General features: G+C 43.5%; 2 protein-coding genes across 10 annotated transcripts in view; one reads left to right on the top strand and one right to left on the bottom strand.

Annotated features, from left to right (window-relative positions):
* The window catches only part of MGLL (monoglyceride lipase), a 150,443-nt gene that overhangs the window by 15,942 nt on the left and 113,675 nt on the right, over positions 1-20,826 (top strand). The window lies entirely within an intron of this gene.
* The window catches only part of KBTBD12 (kelch repeat and BTB domain containing 12), a 51,064-nt gene that overhangs the window by 17,995 nt on the left and 12,243 nt on the right, over positions 1-20,826 (bottom strand). The window contains exons 4-6 of one of the 9 annotated variants that reach the window (XR_014506132.1): positions 17,804-18,109; positions 14,974-17,692; positions 7,868-14,671 (exon numbers count right to left, since the gene is read on the bottom strand). Coding sequence is in view for 2 of the 9 variants with exons in the window: in XM_083418513.1 (XP_083274639.1) it covers positions 7,467-7,597; positions 17,959-18,109 (282 nt within the window). In the remaining 7 variants the exon portion in view is untranslated. Of the gene's footprint in view, positions 1-6,538; positions 7,598-7,867; positions 18,110-19,906; positions 20,574-20,826 lie in introns of those variants that run through there. The other 8 variants (XR_014506133.1, XM_083418513.1, XR_014506128.1 and 5 more) reach the window with 8 other exon arrangements.

The following is a 20,826-nucleotide window of genomic DNA, read 5'->3' as shown; positions in this document are numbered from 1 at the left end:
ATTCCCACAACTCTTTATCAAAGCCAGATGTGGCAAGAAGTACATTTTGAACAGGCCAATATATTTTACTAGGATGTGGCTGCAGTGGTTGTGCCCAAGTTATAAATGGCCAGCTCAAATGGTGCATCGTTCATAATGGGCAAGATGCTCAAAAGTTAAGCATTTTTAGTCCAATTGAAGCCAACACAACTTAGGCTGTGTTCACTCTCCCGTTTACTGTGCAATGGAGAAGGAGGAGAGGACAGAGGGTGGAGAAAGAGATGTAAATGGAGTGGAACCCTTTCCCCATCCTCTGGACCCCCTGGGAAATTCAACAAATTTGCTGTACCCGGAACTGGGTGTGGGGAGTCCAGCTGAGTAGGATACAGCCTGAGGAAGTCCTGTCCACCTTGGGCCTGAGCATGAAAAGCAAGTCTAGAGTGAGAGACTAGGGTGATGTCCCCTGTTTCCAGGAACTTCTATTGTGAGACTTTTGTGGGTGAGCTAAAAGTTTGCTTGGACCCTGGGTGAGAACTCAGAGGCTGAGAGGGAGGGTACGTCAGAAGGAAAATGAATTGATATTGATTTATATATATAAGTAACTTTGTATAAATATAATATTTTTATATGTAACTGTGTAATATTTGGTTCAAGTTGTCTGTTGTTGCTTCGATTTTAGAAATATTTTAATATATTAAGCAGTATAGAAATTAAATAATCAAAATAATTCATCCCTCAGTGTGTTCCCAGGGCTGGGTTTTTATTCTGTGTTCACACAACATTATTCAGAATATTTTATATATCCTCTGTTATGTTGTAAAGTACTACTGTTCGATGCATTATTATTTTAAACAAGCTTCACACTGATTCAAGTCCTTAAGCCATTTCCAATTCATCTCTAGCTAAGATACGAAAACCTTTACATAGGGTAAAGACATAACTGTCCCCTCGGTGCCCCTGGTATGTACATAAATAGAAATGAATCTGACACTAATTAAGTTGTGCTGATGTGAACAGCTATGAGCAAAGACCTGGAAATGCACAGGGTGAGATGAGAGATTCACTCCACGGTCATGTGGCGGTCATGTGAACACACCGTTAGTTGCATGCTGCATTGCTTCCTCTGTATTTAGATCACAGGTGCTTTTCTACCACTCCTTCCCTTCTTTAAAACCATAATGGGAAGTTTACCTTCATCTGTGAAGTGCTGTGACTTGTGTAGGTCAAGGTTCTAGGAATGGCTCAGAGGTTTCTGAATGTCCTCAGAAGCAGATCCCCAGGATCTTGCATTAAATAGATGTGGGTGACTTGCCATACCTATGATCACAAGCACACATTAAGGGGCCAGTATTTCTTTGTAGGGTCAGAGCTCTGATGCACACATGGAACGCCTCACATCCAAACCAATGGATGAGAGAGCTCAGTGGGCTTAAAGGAAATCATACCTAGAACTGCTAGTTCTGTTGAAGAGAATGGGTCAGCTTGCTGGTACCGAAGCTGCCCTGAAGCACACACAGGCTTCTGAATGTGGTACATAAGCAATCAAAGCTTGCATGTATTTGCTGTTGGGGCTAAAAGCTCACTTCATGTACCAAGAGGCATGCAGTGTTTACTTAACACAGAATGAAATGTTAACATATCTGAAACTGGATGTTTGCACAAAAGCACATTAATTTTAAATGAGGGGTATCTGGCTGAGTGACGAGTCTGGTATTAAAGCACTATTTGGCCTTGGATGATTGGGCGGAGGAAGTCTGTATCTGAATGTGTAACTATTTTCAGCCTTTGGATGGAGGCCATGTTTAAAAGATGCTAGCATATTACCCAATAAGGAATGCACAATAAATTATATTGCTAGCTGAGCACTGCAAATGTGCACGTACGTACGTTGGAATAAATATTTTCCCCACAAAAGTCAACAGCAAAACTTTTAACTAATCGTATGAGTTGGGATCAATCCTCTGCACAATTGCCTGGGAGTAAGTTCCACTGAATATAATGGGGCTTACTTCCAATAAATATCCACAGGATTGCCCTGCACATGTGGAGGCATAAATAACCTTGACGTTTGATAGTCTCTTCCTTCACATGGTTTGCTACTTGAATCCACACAGCCTAAAGTGCTCAGGGAGCGTAAGAATGCACTCATTCCAGCTAGATTGCAAATGGGAGCTTTCCTTCCAATGCAACTACAGTGGGACCTCAGGTTAAGTACTTAATTCGTTCCGGAGGTCCGTACTTAAGCTGAAACGGTTCTTAACCTGAAGCACCACTTTAGCTAATGGGGCCTCCTGCTGCTGCCGCACCGCTGGAGCACGATTTTTGTTCTCATCCTAAAGCAAAGTACTTAACCTAAGGTACTATTTCTGGGTTATCAGAGTCTGTAACCTGAAGCGTATGTAACCTGAAGCGTATGTAACCTGAGGTACCACTATAATAATTATGCTCCCCCTGTCCGTGAATCAGACTGCAGTGGGGAACAAACAGTTAACCCCCATGCCTATTGTGCTCACGTCTTGCTTGTGGGCTGCTGATTGGCCAGAACACTCAACTAGATAGGCCTTTGGTCTGATCCACCAAGCCCTTTCTTATGTTGTTATATCTCATCTAGTTTGGCTTTCAGGCAGTGGTATTTCCTAACTCTAATACCTGGCATTATTTTAACTGGAGATGCCAGGAAATGAACCTGTTACCCTCTGTGTGCAAGCTCTGCCACTGTGGCCTCTTGTGTGTATCGCTCTGCTGTTGAGCTATGGGCCCCTCCCCTGACAAAAGTGATATGATGGAGGCACAGAACAAATGATTCTCCATTCTCAGGTATCATAAGAATGAATTGCCTGCTAGAGTGAAAGGTATATGCTTTGAAAACACCACACAAACGCCTACATAACAATATAATTTTATGTCACCGCTACAACAATTTGCAAAGCCCTAATAAGCATGCTTATTATAATTCTCCTGTTGAACGAAAAAAACTCTACCAATTACCAGTAAATTGAGAGGTCTGAGCTCAGCGTTGATTGGCTAGGACAGATTTGCAGCATCCCAGAGGCATCCTCCATTTGTATGCTGCTAACAGTACACTCTGGAGCATCAGTGTTGCTGTGGTTCAGAGCAAAGTGTCCCACAGTGCATTCAGATTCTCCTAGGTGCTTGGCACATCTCACAAGCACAGAAACAGATCCATTCAAACCTTTAGAGGTCCACTCTTTCTGAATGCCCGTGGCTGATTCCAGAGATGTCCTCCTCAATTTTGACCCAGCAGGAGGTAAGCCATCATATACAGAACATGTATTTTCTTATCCTTCAACAGTTAGATTGCTCACACGCGGCACACACTTATTTCAACTCTGTTCCACCATTTGTTTTGCGGGTGGGAGGAGAGAGATGCCACCAGGACATTCAGCATAGCCCTCTTCTCAAAATCTCGGCAATGCTAGCACACAATAAGAATGACCTTCATGGAATACAACTGAACTTATTTTGGAGCAGTCCTGTTGGCTTCAGTAGGGCTGCTTACAATCTCCCCCACCCCACCGAGCAGTTTTAGGTGGGAAATCTGTAATTGTTAAATTGCAGAGATGAATGTGCTAGCATGACCCATAAACTTCTGCATCCACACTGCTGAATGCAGCACCATATAATGTGCATTGATTCTATTTCCACGCCAAAGGTTTATTATTTAGGAAAGGTGGAGTGACCAGTTTTAAACATAAAACGACAGCTGTGTTCTCAGATTGCCACAGGAGGGCCAGATTTTCAACAGGCTCTCAAATCTGTTCCTGCATTAGCAGAACCCACATTTTGGGTGAGAAGAAAACAGATGCTTTCTGTATCAACCCTAAATAGTGAAAGAATTGGTTGTGTTGAAGATTTGGTGAGCAAATTATCTAAACTCTACTGAGTTACTGCTTCTTCACTTACTGGAGAAAATGAGGATTCACTTCAGGAGGCAATAAAATGAAGGATTTCCCTATGACATACGCAGTCTTTTTTTCTACTCGCAGTATGATCATTTGGAGATTTCCCATTTAAAACAGGTTCATTATATAATTAAGTGGTTCAGCAGCATATGGTGGTCTTAGGACTTGATTCAAAGCCAGTTAGAGCAGATACAATACTTTCCATTTATAGCTCCAGGCTGCAATATCTCTTGTCACAGTTTCCAGTGCTATCTGCTTATGAGGTAAAGTACCTATTTGTTTATGCATATTTGCTTGCTGAAGCATATTGAAATTGTACCCAACAACAATTGGGAACTTCTCTGCCCACTGGGCTTCTTAACATTCTCTGCTTTTGTAACTGCATCTAAGAACTTTATTAATGTGCACTGAATTTTGAGGCTCTTGGGATGCTTTCCGAATAAGATGGGCAGTTTAAAAAACCACAACCTTACACATTCATGAAATGTAAATATGTGGGGCTTGAAATAGCAAAATGTACAATTTTGAAGATACGGTTTCCAAACATCTTTAGTAGAATCCCTAGATGTGACTTGCTCATTTGCTTTGCTTGGTCTTGGAAAACCTTAAGCAACAGGGGATTTGGCTGGTGAGCTGTCACAGACTGTTTCAACCTCAGAGTCCTCTTTTGAGCATCAAAAGAAACAGAGGTGTACAAGGCCAGGAGCTGTTATAAATACTAGGAGCCAGGCCTTCTGCCTTTTCTTGGTCAACAGAGCAATGCATCCTGCTTGCTCCATTCCAGTTGTGAGGATAAAATCAGAAAGGCAGGTAAAAGAACCATCCCATGCTCCCTGAAGGAAGAAAGGGGTGGTGGTGGATATAATAAATAAATAAATACAAATGGCTTTGAGGAACAAGCTTTTTTAATGCCTTGCATTTTGTTCGTAGTCTCAGAGTGGCAAGTACATGCCACCTCTCTGATTTAAATAGTGCCCTTGTCTGGTCAGCTGGTAAATTAGGCAGATAAAGAAGAAAAGCTCCTTAACAGCATCTTTCTTACAGCTGGCTTTGGCCATTTCCATGTACGCTTCAGGCTAAGCCCCTCACATCCTCTTTAGCTGGGCATAACCTTGGTAATTAAATTCACATTTTAAAAGCATCTCTCAGTCCCTCACTAGGATGAAGCTGTTTGGGGGAGGAGGAACAGCCTGCCGGGCATTCTGTTCCTCCTTGTCGGTATCCTGACTCAATTTGTATTATTGTCCTTACGATGGCACGGATTGATAGGTGCAGCGTCATTCGCAGTTCTGAACTCATGTCTTCACAGTAATCCTGTTGTCACAGTAATTGGCAATACTTTGTCAGCTTTGTTCGCCTTTTACAGACAGGTTAACTGAGGGCTCATCCACACTTTCACTTTCCTGCAGATCCCCACCCCCGGAGGAAACCTGCCCTATGGCGCTGAATTGGAGCAAACGTCAGTCGGGTTTCCCACGGATTAACGTTTGCTCCAATTCAGCAGTAAAGAGTGTGTTTTCTCCAGGAAAGCAGTGGGGCAAACAGAAAACCACTCAGACCTGTGCCTGGAAAGCACAGGACAAGTGGAAAGCCTCCCCCACCCAGCTTATTGGATTATTTTTTTGTGGCATGTAAACCTGAATTTACAAGGGTTCGGCACTGTAGTATTTTGGCCAGTTGCACAGAGTGTCAGCAGCACAGTCGGCGGCAGATCTTGATGCAGCAACATGGCTGTGATGAGGCTGCAAATCTGAGGGAGATTGGCATGGGGCAGACCAAGGGCATTTCCTGCAACAACAGCAATGGCGTGGCTCAAGGGAGCCTACACATATCAATCATGCCCTGTGGAAGGTGAGCAAAGCAGTGTGGAGCGCCTGGGTGGTAGAGTCATACGGCCCCCAGGCATTGCATTTGTCAAGAAGGACTTGTATCATCTGGATGGCGTGCACTTATCACCTGCCGACAATGCAAGTTGGTTGCTAGATGTGTGCTGGGGCCTGTGGAGTTGGTGGAGTTGTAGGTGGGTTTGGTGGTGAGCCCCCCAAGTGGGGGCCGGCTCATGTGGTGGATAAGACATTGCCTTGTATCCTTGGTCTATTCCCAGAATGGGTGTGTGAGAAGGTGGATTATCCCCTTGCAATTTTCAGTGTACCCCAGTAAAGGGGTCTGGGTGGAAGATTCTGTCCTGAAGCCCAAATAGGGAGTGGACGGGCCAAAGAACGTCCAATGGTGGCCGGGGGTGGGGCCAGCTTAGTTGATCTGCATCTTGAGGCAACCCATGCACAACCCATATCAACAACTTCAGGCAGGAGGCTGAGTCAGGCTACATACCCAGTGTGTAAGCCAATGCCTACCTACATCTGTAATCAATAACGTGGTGGCCATTTTCAATTCCAGAGTGTTGTTGTGTCCATTTTTTCCACCTGTTTGCTGCCTTCCCCACTTCCCATCCGCAGGGCACAGTCCTCATGATCTTGCAAGGGGCCACAAACCCACAGTAAGCTCTGTTGTGGACAAGCCCAACATTGCATCAAGCAAGTATCCAACACTTTGCAGTCCATTTCCCCACCACTTTCCTTGCAGGTCGGACTTCCCATAACCCAACCCATATAAGTAAGAGACCAATCAGACTGGGGTTTTGGGTCAAAACAGGCCACAACTTTATTTAATACAGATGAAAGAGGTTTGGCTTGGGCATGGGGCAATCTAAATACTTCTGGCCCGCCTGCCAGAAGTGACGCATCGTCAGTCCAGGCGGGGATTCCAAAGATTTATATCAAATAGGGTGACCCCCGCAGGGACCACCATCTGGGGGAGGGCCTTTGGCCCTGCCCCCGCCCGGGCACATGGACATGACCACTTCCCCCAGATCCCTTTAACGGGATACCCCTGCGTTTGGAGGGGCAGGCGGGGACTGCAACCACGCCTCCATCCAAAACAAGGGATTGCGCCAATGCTCAACCAGTTGTTACAAATTGCTATGAGGTAGGCAAAGCCACCAGGTCAGTGCCAATTAGCCCAGTGGGAAAATTCCTACCCGGCCCTATAAAGAACAGCGACCACTGTAGCCACAGCAAAGTCATTGCCTATCAGCGTAAACCGTGGGTGGGTGAGATGGGGTGAAAACCCAGCGCAGGAACAAACAGGCTGTGCCCCAGGTGTGGGATGCTTAAATGTGCAGGGGGCGGATCCGAGGGAAGCCCACCGTTAGCTCCATTGGCTCCTTCCCCTGGCTCCACCCACGTCTCAGCCTGCATCCCCATTAGCCAATGCAGGGTGCAAGCTAAGATCCAGCTCCTGATAGGCAGTGGGGGTATATGCCTCCTCCGCCTATCAGGAAGGGCACTGCCGTTTGAATTCCACCGTCGGGGCCCCAGTGAAGCTTCTTCTGTCCAGCAACACTGCCGCACCAAGAGAGGTGAGTAGACTTATTGCAAAAAGTCTGATCTTTTGGAGAAAGTAGTTAGTTTTGCAAGAGTTTTAAATCAGCTTGAATTGTGCGGCCTTAATTTGCTTGGATGTGAGTGAATCCCACCTGAAAATAGTGACAGCCTGGGAGCATCTTCACAAAATGTTCTGATGTGCAGTCAGGGCTGTGAGTGACAAGTCAAGGGAACTATCCTCAAGGTTCTTTCCTTCATTTACTCCAAACAGCATTTTCAAAAGGTCCTTCATTGCAGGTACTCCCTCTGTCACTGTTATTTCAAAATGAAAATTGCAATCAAAAGATAATAATTTTGCAGCACTGCAGTTCTGAAACAAAGCAGGGGATTTATGTTGAACTGGAACAGAATGCGTGCAGTTCTCTTAATAGTAAAAAGCCAGCTTTGACAGGGCATTCAAAGTCATTATGTACTGCTGCGTGCGTAAGCCCAGGGAGGGAGATTGGACACCTCCTCATCAGAAAATGATGGTAACTACTTGGAAAGAAACCAATTTCAATTATGTTGGGGGCTTGGAAAATATTTGGGAGGGGGATGCAGTTCAAAATAAATAAATTTAAAGACACCCTGATGAATAGTTTGGCGCTCAACTTGCATTTGCCTTACGGGTATGCTCCTATGGGAAAGGCCTTCTGATTCCAGAATACCTGCTTGTTTCCTGTGTGACCCAGATATACCACAACAGAGGACTCAGATTGTAGTTTCATTCCAGGCACATTTCCTCTCCCCGGTTATATGCCTGACAGATATAAAATAATTGGGATGGGGCAGAGAAACCAGGCCACATCAATGTTTTCAATGGCTTCACAAATGTACAGTAAGCGGTGAGTGCCCTTGTAAGGTTCTTTTAAATGAATCCAATTCCTAGTAGAAGACACCTAGCCCTCACTACAGTTTTCTGTGCATTCCTAAGTGATAGCTTGAAGCTTCTCAAAGACTTCTAGAACCAGCAGATAAAACAGGTGAATGCTCCATGAAAAGACCAAGGCAAGCTTTTGTTCCCTTTAGGTTTCGTTCTGTTGCTATGGAAGCCAACAACTCCAGCCTAAATCCTAATAAGAGATATGATCATCACTGCACTATAACAAAGAACCCTGGATGGAGCATTTTTTCCAGAGGGGCAGCCATGCTTGTCTGTTGCAGCAAAATCAACCAAGCGTCATGCGGTACCTTAAAGACTAACACATTTTTTTTTTATTGTAGCACAAGCTTTCACAGACTTGAAAATCTATGCTGGAATGATATGTGCCAGTCTTTAAGGTGGCACAAGGCTCCTTGTTGATTTTGGAGGGAACCTGTTTTCTGCCTGCAATGAAGGGCAGCTGTGCTGACTGTAGGACTCTCTTCACCCCAAAAGTCCTCCCTGCATTGCTGGTGCTGAAGGGCAACACTAAAAGATATATGATTGTGACTAGTTATGATCATCTGGAGAAGCGTGCCTAGGTGTCCTATGTGTTAGAGAGGCCCAACTGGCTTCAACTAGAAGTTGGGCCTTTAGTGTCGCTGGTCCCATGCTGTGGGACATTCTTCCAGCTGAGATTCGCCAGGCATCCTCACCTTTGACTTTCAGGCATCTCTTGAAGACCTTGTTATGCCAACAGACCTATTTAAGTAGCTGCTTAAAACTCTTTCGATTAGCCAGTGATTTATTTTAGCAGTGCTTTATTGTATACATTTAGTTGTACGCTGCCATACCCTCCAACATTTCTCTGATGAAAACAGGGACGTCCCATTCCATAATGATAATTTTACTATTTATGCCCCACATATCTTACTGGGTTGCCCCAGCCACTCTGGGCGGCTTCCAACATAAGTAAAAATATAGTAAAACATGAAACATTTTTTTAAAAAAATCCCTACATAGGATTGCCTTCAGAAAGCTCAGGGGGTCAGATAATTCCATACCCTCCAACATTTCTCCGATGAAAATAGGGACGTCCTAAGGAAAAGTGGGATATTTCAGGATAAAATTAGAAACCAGGACAGCTTCTCTAAATCAGGGATGTCACTGGAAAATAGGGACACTTGGAGGGTCTGCACTGATCTGATTTTTTAATGAGATGGTGGTATCATTATAAATTAAAAAAAAGGGAAGAGTCCCACTTAGCAGCTGTGCATCAAGATTATTATTAATTTTTCAATGTTCCTTTTCTCCTGTGTTGATGTTTCTCTTGGGTTGTGTTTATGCAAAAAAGGATTTTTGAGTTTACACAAATAAGGGTTTCCCTAGGCAATCAGTTGATAACAATTTATTGTGGCAGATCCAAATGTATTTCCTCAAAGGAATGTTGCTGTTATCTGAATTAGTATTCCCACCAGCAGCAGCATGTAACATGCAATATTTTAAAACTGGGAAAACAAAATATTCTTTCCATCCGAAAATTTGGTTGTGATTCTTAGGGCTGTTCAGAGTGCTGTTGTGCAGAATCCAAGATAGGGAACAGTGGAATGCAATTGTTCCGGTGCAATACTGCCACCAAATAAAGTTCAAGGGCAGTGGTGCGTGAGAGACGGTCTTTGCTGTGGTGGCCCCTTGTCTGAGGTGAATCTCGCACCAACATGGTTGGTTTTTCATCTATGGGTGCAGGCACACCTCTTTCTCCAGGCCTTTTGTGGGGAGAGTGATGGCATGCAGTCACCTTCTTCCATGGAATGCTCTTTCTATTATTTTAACTGACTGTTTTATGATGATTTACATTTTCGATTTTATGTTGGATTTCTGCATGGCAAACTGCAGTTAAAAAATGCTGCAGGTAAACAGGAAATAATGAAAGAAGTGTCTCACATACCCTTTGAACTGAGCATTGTAGATAGGGATGAAGTAATGCTAGGATCTGAGCAATCATGTGCGTATCTTCAGCAAAAGTGCCGGAAGAAACAGAGGCACACAGTACACACCTATGTGGATATGCTCTGCCCATGACATTTCCTGGTGCGTCTCCCAGGAGTGACAGTAAAAACAGGACAGTCCCCAAAATAAGAAAGTATGTCATCAAAGGGCTGTTGTTGTTTTTGAGCTAGCAGTGCAGTTCATTTCCCACATCTACCCATTTTGATAGTGCATTAGACCTATGGATCAACAGTGATCAGAAACGCCCCCGTCTTCTACTGGAACATGTGATTTGTCGCTGACTTTTGCATGATTTAAAGTAGTATCACAGCACTTTAAACAGTCATGGCTTTTCCCAAAGAATCCTGGGAAATGTAGCTTGTTAAAAGTGCTGAGCGTTGTTTAGAGACTCCCACATTCCCCTCACAGAGCTGCAATTCCTAGAGTGGCTTAACAGTCCATTCCTCCTCCCAGGAACTCTGGGAATTGTAGCTCAAGAACACAGTTTCTCTTGCAGCTCTGCCACCTGGAGAATGTGTGCAGGGGATGGCTTCTGCATGAAAATCTCTATGCAGCTGGAAAACGTTTAGGTCAGAAAAAGGCTTCCTAGGTACCCACCATATATTTGAAGTGCACAACTCGCCCCCCCCCCCAATCCTGGGAACTGTAGTTGACCTTCCACAGAGCTACAATTCCCAGCATTCTGAACAAACTACAGTTTTCACGATTCATTGGGGGGAGCCATTGTTTTAAATGTATGGTGTGTATGCCGCCTGAATATCTGAAATATTTCACTATGGGTGATATTCAGCTATGTCTTAGACTCAGGGCTCGTCTACACTTCCGCTTGGCCTGTGCTTTATAGGCAGAAATCCAAGCGGTTTTGTCTGTGCCCCTCTGCTTTCCCCTGGAAAACCCACTCTTGAGTAACAAATCAGAACAAACGACAATCCGCAGAAAACTTGATTGCTGTTTGCTCCAATTCAGCAATAAACAGTGGGTTTTCTCAGGGGAACGGAAGTGTAGATGAGCCCCAAGTTAGGTCCATGAATTTCAATGGGGTTACTCTGAGTAAAACTTAATCCCACCCAATGTGTCTGGGCTTGTCTTTTTATCATGTAAAAGGGGGCAGAATTTTCATCCAAACAGTGTTCTCTAGTGCCATAAATACACTTTCCCCTCCTCCTTCAATGTGAAGAAAGAACATTATTTGTTTTATCTGGGAAACAGTTCATATGTCACAGCATAACTACAGCAAACCAGCAGAGACATCTTTGTGTTATCAAAGCCATTAATGCTTCCGAGCTTTCTATATCACGCTTGGATAGCTCTGCAATCAAAAAGCGTTTTCGCTCTGCAAGCAATGAGTTTAATGGATTTTAAATTTTAACAAATCTGTGTTTATAAAACACATTTATAAATGGGAAGGAAGACACAGCCATTAAGAAGCTGGGATTATCAAGCAAGCTTTGGATGTAAAAACACAATGTGGTGTCAGAGAAAGGATATTATCCTCAGCGTTTCAGCCCTGAACTGCAAGGCTGGCCAGCTTGCAGCAAAGGTGCTAGAAGTGGCACAGGTGTTGGGAGTCTGTGTGGTACACCTGGCAGAAACAGGAGAGGTTGCGTGGTTGGCTAGAGAGTCAGGTTTCTACTCCTACCAGCATCTTCAGAATTGTCTACTTTTTAAAATGAATAGACTAGAGGCAAAAGCAACCCACAGAACAGTGCATGGCCCACAATGCACCACCCTGAACTGCTTCTAGGGGAAGTGGGATAGAAATGTGTAAACAAACAAACAAACAAACAAACAACCTTCGATTTCTCCAGCCCAATGTCTTGCCTCAACAAGGTGACATGAGCAGAAACATTTCTTTTGAAACGTTTGACCTTTTGTTCATTCCCTACCTTTTCCAAAAAACGGCACCTTGAATTCCATGTCAAACGGAGACTATAGTAACTCTGACCTCATTAAGCTCATTAATTGCAATCAGTGAGTTGCTGGTGTTATTTTTTTTTTTTAATAGTGCTTTACAACTAGTGCTGCCTCTTTAATGGAAGAAGAAAAGGGGGGATACTCCTGCAACTGAGCGCAGTTTGTGAGCAAGGGAGAGAAACTAATCTTTTTCTCTCTCTCTCTTTCTCTCCAAATAATTCACTGTTAAATTGATCTTTGGAATACACAATGGGTTTAATAGCTGTAATCTCTCTTGTAACATTTCTCTTCACTAGTCCCAGCAGTCAAGCTGAGAGCCTGAGCCCATACATTGCTCTCTCATTCTCTGTAAACCAGCTCTGCATAACTGGTTCATGAAGAAATAAAGGAGCAATAAAGATAGACCTGGCAAGCTCTTCTAAGACTGAAATGGGAAAGCATTTCAATTTGTTACGGTTGCCCCTTGGGCCAGAAAGGCTGCCGTCTATGCTTATCTGGAAGTAAATCCCACCAACATCAATAGGACTTGCTCCAAAGTAAATGTGGTTGGGATCAGAGGATAAGTGTGTGCTAAGCCGCACAATTGGTTTAGCGAGCTTGGCAGCAAGACAGGAGGGAGAAACTGGGCTAGGTAAAGCAAACAGAAGCCCGCCTAAATACTTCCCATAATTTGTTTCCAGAAACTGGACGGAGGCTGTATAAACACCACACATTTAAAGCACATCCCACCCAAATCCTAGGAATGGTAGTTTACCCTGCACAGAGCTACAATTCACAGCATCCTGAACAAACTACAGTTCCCAGGAGTGTGTGTGTGTGTGTTAAATGGAGGGTCGAAGTTGTTCACAGCTTTTACTGTTTCACAGTCAGCTCTTGCTAAATAACTCACTTCACTGTCAAACACACAGACCAGAACTGAGCTGATTCGCTATCACTCTAAGAAACTCCTAAAATAAATACAGTAATGTGTTTACTTTAGAAATAGTGTAATTTATTCAAACCAAACCTGCTTAACTAGAGCAATGCAGCTTCCTGCCTATTCTAACTTTCCTTTCTGGAGAGATCCCTGGGTGCCGTTTCAAATAAGTATTTTATGATGGAGATATTCAGAATTTAATTGAACCTCACTTAACTGCTTAAAACTTTAAAAAGAAGCTCTCAGCAAGAGCCCCGGGGAAAACGGGATTTTAATGAGGTGGAATTCCAGACTGAGGAGGATAAACAAAGATTCTTTGATTTCCAAGCCTTTTCTAATAGGATTTCTCCTTTAATTCCTTCTGTATGTTCTTATTTATAAAAAAAATCAGGGATTACATAACAGGCAAACAATGCAGTGCGAACACCCCTAATGGTAAGGCTGTAGCCCTTGCTGGTGACTTATATTTCACAGACTGTCATTCTTCTGGGAGTGTTTTTAAGTTTGTGCCCTTGGCAAGGCTTTTTTTCTAATTTGCCCGTTGCTAGTAATGAGTTTTCACAGACTCAGCTGTGAGGGATTTTTTTTTTTTTTTTGCCTCTCTCTCTCTTTTTTTAATGTGAGAGATTAAAATGCATGACCTCAAACAGTGCCTTCCCCCATCTGGTTTTCTTCCAAAAAGTGGCTGAATTCAATTGGCTCTGTCATTAGGAACACAATACTACTCTTTCTTGGGCTTCTGAACAAATATAGTTATGTTCCTGGGAAAATATGGAGAGAAAGAGCTAAGATCAGTCAAATACTGGGAAAAGAATAAAGGGTTTGGAACCTCAGGAAATGCTCTTCATTTCCTTCAAAAGACTGTGTGGCATTTAAGTAGTAAGGGAGTCTTGAGGAATTTTAACCAATGCATCAAGACAGGAAATCTGATCAAAGACACAGCACAGGTTCCCAGTTAATAATGCTATCAGATGCCCAAGCAACCTGAGCTTCATTCTCATCGGAATGTAAGGGGACTGTCATCTTGGATCAGATTTGTGTCCATCTATTTCAGCATTTTATATGCCTGAGTAGCCGAAGTCAGAAACCTCAGACTAAGGTTGTAAGGAGCCGCATGTGCAGCGTTGGGAACACTGAACGAGTCCCACGTAGATCATTGAAGGCCTGCCAATCACATTAAAAACATGAAAGCTGGGCATGGTTTCTTCTGGCTATACATTTGCTTTGGGAGGAAATGTACCCCTGAGATAAATTGAAATTCACAGAGCGACATTCCTATGGTGCCAGCCACTTAGCCGCAGCTATCACTTTGACATGATTTTAATCCAGGGGTAGTTTTGTAAAATGCTCAATTTATTTATTATTCAGAAGATTTATAAACCGATCAAAAAGCACGCCAAGTGGTATACAAATAAAATAGGTAACGGAAGGCCTACTAATAATATTTTCGCACAGGGTAACAGCAATGGGAAATAAGGTTAAAAAGCGGTATAAAAGCCAGTACTAGATGATGGCACTCCTAATCTCGGAAGATCCCCTTGGCCCTGTCTCTAGGCCTTCCACCAGCCAAGGCCCCACCCGCACTATGATCTTTAAGCAATATCACCCCAATGGGAATCTTGGGAACTCTAGTTTGTTAAGGGTGCTGAGAATTGTCAGGAGAGCTCTGCTCCCCTCACAGAGATATAATTCACAGAGTTCTCTGGGAAGAGGGATTTCTTGTTACATCGCTCTGGAAACCGGAGCTACAATTTTCAGAATGGTTAAACAATCCCTCTTGCTGGGAACTCTGGAAATTGTTTCCTAACAACTCTCAGCACCCTCAACAAACTACAGCTCCCAGGATTCTTTTGGGGAAGCCTTGAAGTCATACAGCAGGGCCTTAAATGTATACGGCAGATGGGGCCAAATACATTTTTACTCTGGAAGGCGATTGACCTGCTGGACTGAGAAGTTTTAGTGGTTTAACCCCTTGTTTTAGGATGCTTTTATTGCTGTATCCATTTCTGTGTAATTTTAAAGTTGCTGCAAACCAATCTGAGCTCCATTACCATAGTGGCAGGCAGGGTGGGATATTGATATATATCTTCTAAAAATAAATAGATTCTGATGTTTGATTAACATCATCATCATTTATTATTTGTACCCCGCCCATCTGGCTGGGCTTCACCAGCCAGTCTAGGCGGCTTCCAACAAAGATTAAAAATACATTAAAATGTCACACATTAAAAACTTCCCTGAACAGGGCTGCCTTCAGATGTCTTCTAAATGTCAGGTAGTTGTTTATCTCTTTGACATCTGATGGGAGGGCGTTGAAACATGCCCTTGAAACATGGTCCCTCCTTTTCTTGCTCTGCAGGGCCAGCCCTACCTGTACGCAAAGTGAGGTGTCTACCTCAGGCAGCTGATTGTGTTATGAAAGGACAGTAAATTAATATGGAATGTATTAGTGTTTTATGTTTGCCATCAGCAAGAGGAAGACGCCCTTGTAAGATTTTTCTGTTTCTGGTGGCCAAAGTGGAGGCAGCAAAAGTGTCTTCCTGGCTCAGCCCTGTTGGCATGGCTAACCACACTTGCAGTTTAGGACTAAACTGCCAAAGCAGCAGTACAGAAAGCTCCTGCCTGTCACAATCCTAACAGTTCCTCTTTGGAGGGTGGTGGTGGGGGGAACCATTGTGAATCCTTTTCTGAACACAGCTGTTTGACACTTGTGAAGCAATTAATGTCTCGAGGAATCATGGCTCCCAGACTAGCAAGCTGTGTGAGTTTTCTGTTCTCACGGCAGCCACCATTCTTTGGCCTGTCACCTCCAGCTCTTGCAATTCTCATTCTGTCATTGCTGTCATAGGAATGATCAAGAGCTGAGCTAGCCAGAATGAGGCTGCGATGCTATGTAAACCTGTCTGGAAGGAAGCCCCACTGAAATCTATTGGATGACTTTCACCAAACATGCTTAAGATTGCACCACAAGAACACTTTCAACTTGCACGTTGCAATGTTATAATCTGCCTTTCTCTCTGTCCAGGTAGGACACCTTCGGTATTGCCTTTAAAGCAAAGATTCATAACACACATCACCTTGCAGTAAATCTAGGTGTTCCTCATCATTGAATGTACTCCCACCAGACCCCAATTGCATGCCATATTTGCATGATGTTATCTGGAATCACAATGCAAAAGTAATAACAATGACATTCTGCCTGTAACTAGATAAGGAGGGACAACCTGTGGCCCTCCAGAAGTTGCTAGACTACAACTCTTGTCACCCCTGAGTATTTGCCATGCTGGCCAGGGCTAATGGGAGCTGGAGTTCAACAACATTTGGAGGGCAATGGGTTTTCCATCCCTGTTGTAAAGATTGGTTTAGCCATAACACTCTTTGCTCACCCTTTTAAAATAGAAAAAGTTGGGTTGGACATACACCCCAAGCCTGGGGTAAATATGCAGTTAAAAGAACTTGAATCTTCTATGACTACCTGACAGTTTTCAACCTAAACTGTTGAAAATCATTCCAAAATTGTTATACTACTAGGAAGTGTAAATCTGGAATAAAGCCACTGCAATTTCTTTTTGGCAGTTTGCAGTGGTGCTGAGGGAAAAAACCCACATCTGATTTTGTGTGAGAAAGCCAGGAAATTGAGCACAGACTGACAATTGACAGGATGTGTTGCAGACTGAATCTCCTTCTTGAGAGAATATCAGCAACAGATCGTGTGGAAAAGAGTTTGTGTTGATTCAATCCAAAACTGAAGGTTGAGCACAAATGCTTCATGAACTTCGGTTTTGGGAGAGATCTCTATATTTGAAATGAAAAGCTTATGCATCCATCCTAGTATGAGTCATGAACCCTTTATCATTGACTAAATCTTATTCTGCCCCATGTGGTCCGAATTATGACACCTTTGCTGAAGGATGCACGCATATAGCAATGAGGATGTACATGCAGAGCCCTTTTAGGTCTAAACTATATGTTAAATGGAAATGTGCATAAGTTAGCCCTATGGCCCTTTGCTCCCAGGAAAAGCAGAAACAGCAAGGAGAATAGGCGCAGCCTTTTTTCCCCTTGCACACATTAATTCTCTGCTCCCAATCACTCACTCCCCAGGTGGTTTTTCCTGTGAAAGAGGCATGTTGGGCTTCTATTTGATTATAACAAGTAGTTAGGACCTTAGCAGAAATCATGTTGATCAGGTATTCAGCAGGGAGGGGAAGCAAAAGGGACTAAATCCAGCCCCCCCCCCTGGATTTAGAGTTATGGATTTAGAGTGACAATGAAAAGAAACATGCTCAGGCCCCATGGGGGCATAAGGTTCTTCATCTATTCCCATTCTCTTCCATTCCTTTTCCTTCTTTGTGAATAAAACTGTGTCATCACGTGTCAACAAAAATCCCTTGTTTGTTCCCCAAGATGCTTGAAGGGAGAATTACACCGTGCTTGCCTTAAAATGCCTATTAGTGATCCCTTCAAAAATATGCGAAAGGAGAGTACCCAAAATTAATAAGGAGGACAAATGCACATGGAGAGAGCTGTTCTTCTTTTGCTAGTGCTCCTATACATATTTGTTTGATTGCCAGAAAGAAAGGTGGGCCATTCCTAGCTCACTGATACCCGGGGCCCCTTTTAGAATGGCTTTATATTATCACCCCTTTGGGCCTGGGTGTCAAACCTGTGGCCCTCCAGATGTTACTGAACTCCAACTCAAATAATCCTCAGCCATGCTGAAGGGGATGGTGTGAGCGGGAGTCCTAAAGCATCTGGAGAGCTACAAGTTCCTTACCTATGACCTCAAGGGTACTTTCCTCTTGTCCCAGTGCCTTTTCTTTAACCTACAATACGGAGAGAAAGGGGTGAAATCTTTCACTTGGCAGAAGCAAATTGCTGGGGAAAATAAAAAGTGGCCGCCCTATCTGTTAAAAATCTGTTTGCTCTTACCCAGGACATAAATCTCATTGTTGACTACAGCTGTGCTGAAGCGATATTTCGAGTACTTCATTGGCGGGCACTCTGTCCATTTGTCTTGGCCTGGGTCATAGCGCAACATTCTGTTGCTTAATCGATCAGGCTCATCGTCAGGAAGATCCATCTGTATGAAATATGACAGCCATATAATAATACAACATTTGGAGCCGTCCGGGCACGCCTGCATGCTATTAATCATGGAAGGCAGCTGAGCAGATAAATAACATAAACACATCAATTATAGCAGCGAAGTGATTCATACTCACTAGGCTTTAACAGCACCCATGACTTGTGGCTGGGAAATACATTGTGGAAGGCGCATGAATAACGGCACATTTATATTCTGCAGTTAGGGAGCTGAGGATTTGGGTAATAACAAGCCATCTACGGACACAGCGCTGACAGAACATAGCTCTTTTTATAAGGCTGCTGTGAAGTCTCCAGAAGAAAGTAAAAACCTCTTTATTCCCCCACCCCCAGAGATGGAATTTTAAAACGTTCCTCTTCTCCCAGGCCTTTGGTTAACTAAACAATATACTGTATATGGCTTTTTAAACTGGAAAGGGTTAATTGCTTTTGTTTGTTACTATGTTGTTATTTTTGTGTTTTTATATTGTAAACTGCCCTGTGATCCTCTGATGCAGGGCAGTATAGAAATTTAATAAATAAATAAATTTTAAGTTGTTTTTTTCGGGTTGCTCGAATGCTTCCAGAGGTGCTTTGAAGATTTGTGAAAGAACACTTTGGGGGGATCATTTAATAATGCCAAAGCCATAGATAGATGGATAGATAGATAGATGCACATTTCATTTTGCACGTTTGGATTTGATATCCCGCCTTTCACTCCCTTTAAGGAGTCTCAAAGCAGCTAACATTCTCCTTTCCCTTCCTCCCCCACAACAAACACTCTGTGAGGTGAGTGGGGCTGAGAGACTTCAAAGAAGTGTGACTGGCCCAAGGTCACCCAGCAGCTGCATGTGGAGGAGCGGAGGCGCGAACCCGGTTCCCCAGATTACGAGACTACCGCTCTTAACCACTACACCACACTGGCTCACACTTGAGTAATCTGAATTTACTCAAGCACTTTCCCCTATCACTTGTACGTACTGTCTTTCTCTTTCACACACACCCTGGTAAAAAGCCCAGCAAAGGTATGGCCGGCTTCTGTACACCATATGAACAAGAATAACTCACAGGTTATTGCCAATCTCGGGATCCCCCCCGGGGGGGGGGGAGACAAGTGAACAAAGCCTAATGGTGCTTTCTTAAGCTGATGGTGTTGATTGCTGAGAACAAGGGGTGTTTCAACAACGGGTGCACTTTCTTCTATGGCTGACAAGAAAAAGACCTAGATAGACCGTAGTTCAGGTGTGGGGATGCTTTGGCCCTCCAGATGTTACTACACTTTCCATCAGCCCCAGATAGCATGGTCAGGAATGGTCAGGGATGATGGGAGTTGCAGTCCAGCAACATCTGGAGGGCCAAAGATTCCCCACAACTACTGTAGTTATTCAAAAGGGTATGCTAATATATAGGATGAATAGTTCTTGAGTTAATGTAGGGAAGATGTTAACAAAAATAACTGTTTTTAATAAGAAAGCAAACAAGTGAGGATGAGCTGGGGAAAATCCACTTCAAATGTCACTGCAGCTTATTCTTAGGCAAGCCACTTAGCTTTAGCCTACCATCTGCAATATAGACATGGACTATGTTACCAGATTATTGCAAAGACCAATGAGATGGTGGGTGTGTTGAAAGTGGTTGTTGTCGGTAAAGTTTGTTTGTTTATTATTAATTCCATAATAATTAATGCTGGTCAGCTTAATGAAAGAGGGAGCTGTGTGACCCTCAGACCCAATCATCAAGTTTATGTTTTGCTCTGGAAAAGTTGCCTTAAAGTAATTATACTATGTCTACTTCATCTCGTGACAATTTTATTTAACCGCACTCCCACATAGCGAAAGCTGGCATTTACCACACCAGCATAGACCAACGAAATTATAATATGATGAACTCACTGTATGAAATGCATATTCAGATTGAGTATTCACCACATGAAAGCTGAAATGGTGTTATCATGCCAGGAAAATAATCTGCAAGTCAGGCCTTAGTTAGAAACATTATAATTAAAAGATGAATTACCTCTAGATAATGTTGTTGGCCATTCTGTTGCATTGTGTGAAGTGAAAAGAAAGGTCTATGCCAAAGCTTAGCAAAACCTCATCATCGATGAAGTGTCTGGACGCAGTTTGACTGCACTTAGTCTGAAAGTCCATCTTAGACAATTCAGTGGGTTTCACATTAGTTAGAGAAGAGTCTATGCATGATAATTTTAAAAGAACCATTTGGGCTCTGGATTTGGAAGGGCTGGGCTGTTATTGTGAAACTGGTACTATCTGTGTATTTGCTTCATTTTTCAGTCCTGTGTTATTTGTCCCACCTGTAGACATATAAGTCAGTGGATCACTGCCTTAAATCTGGAGGATTCTCCCTTCCAAGTGAAGCTTCTCTGTTGCTTGTGAAAGAGGCACAAGGAAACAATAAAGAAACACAACTATGTGGGATGCAGACTATGAAAATGATGGGTTCTGTAATGGTTCTAGGGGTTGCTCGTGCGTAAGCTTGTCCCAACGTCTGGCTGGGTTGCCTGAGTGAACCTTTCCTGTCCGGGCAGCCACTCGCCCGTGACCGTCTCAATCGCTGGCAGAATCCGTCAGTGGGCGTTTCTTAAACTTCTTCCAGCAAAGAAGTTATTTGACGCCAAGTCTTCTCCTACTCTCCCTGCGCGGAAGCCTTCTGCACAAGGAGGGTGTGGGCAGCGGAGGACCCCTTCTCTCCCCG

This window comes from Podarcis tiliguerta, assembly GCF_965153285.1.
Source record: "Podarcis tiliguerta genome assembly, chromosome: 2".
Classification (NCBI taxonomy): Eukaryota; Metazoa; Chordata; class Lepidosauria; order Squamata; family Lacertidae; genus Podarcis; species Podarcis tiliguerta.
Note: the sequence above shows the minus strand (reverse complement) of the source record. Positions and strands in the feature narration are given on the sequence as shown.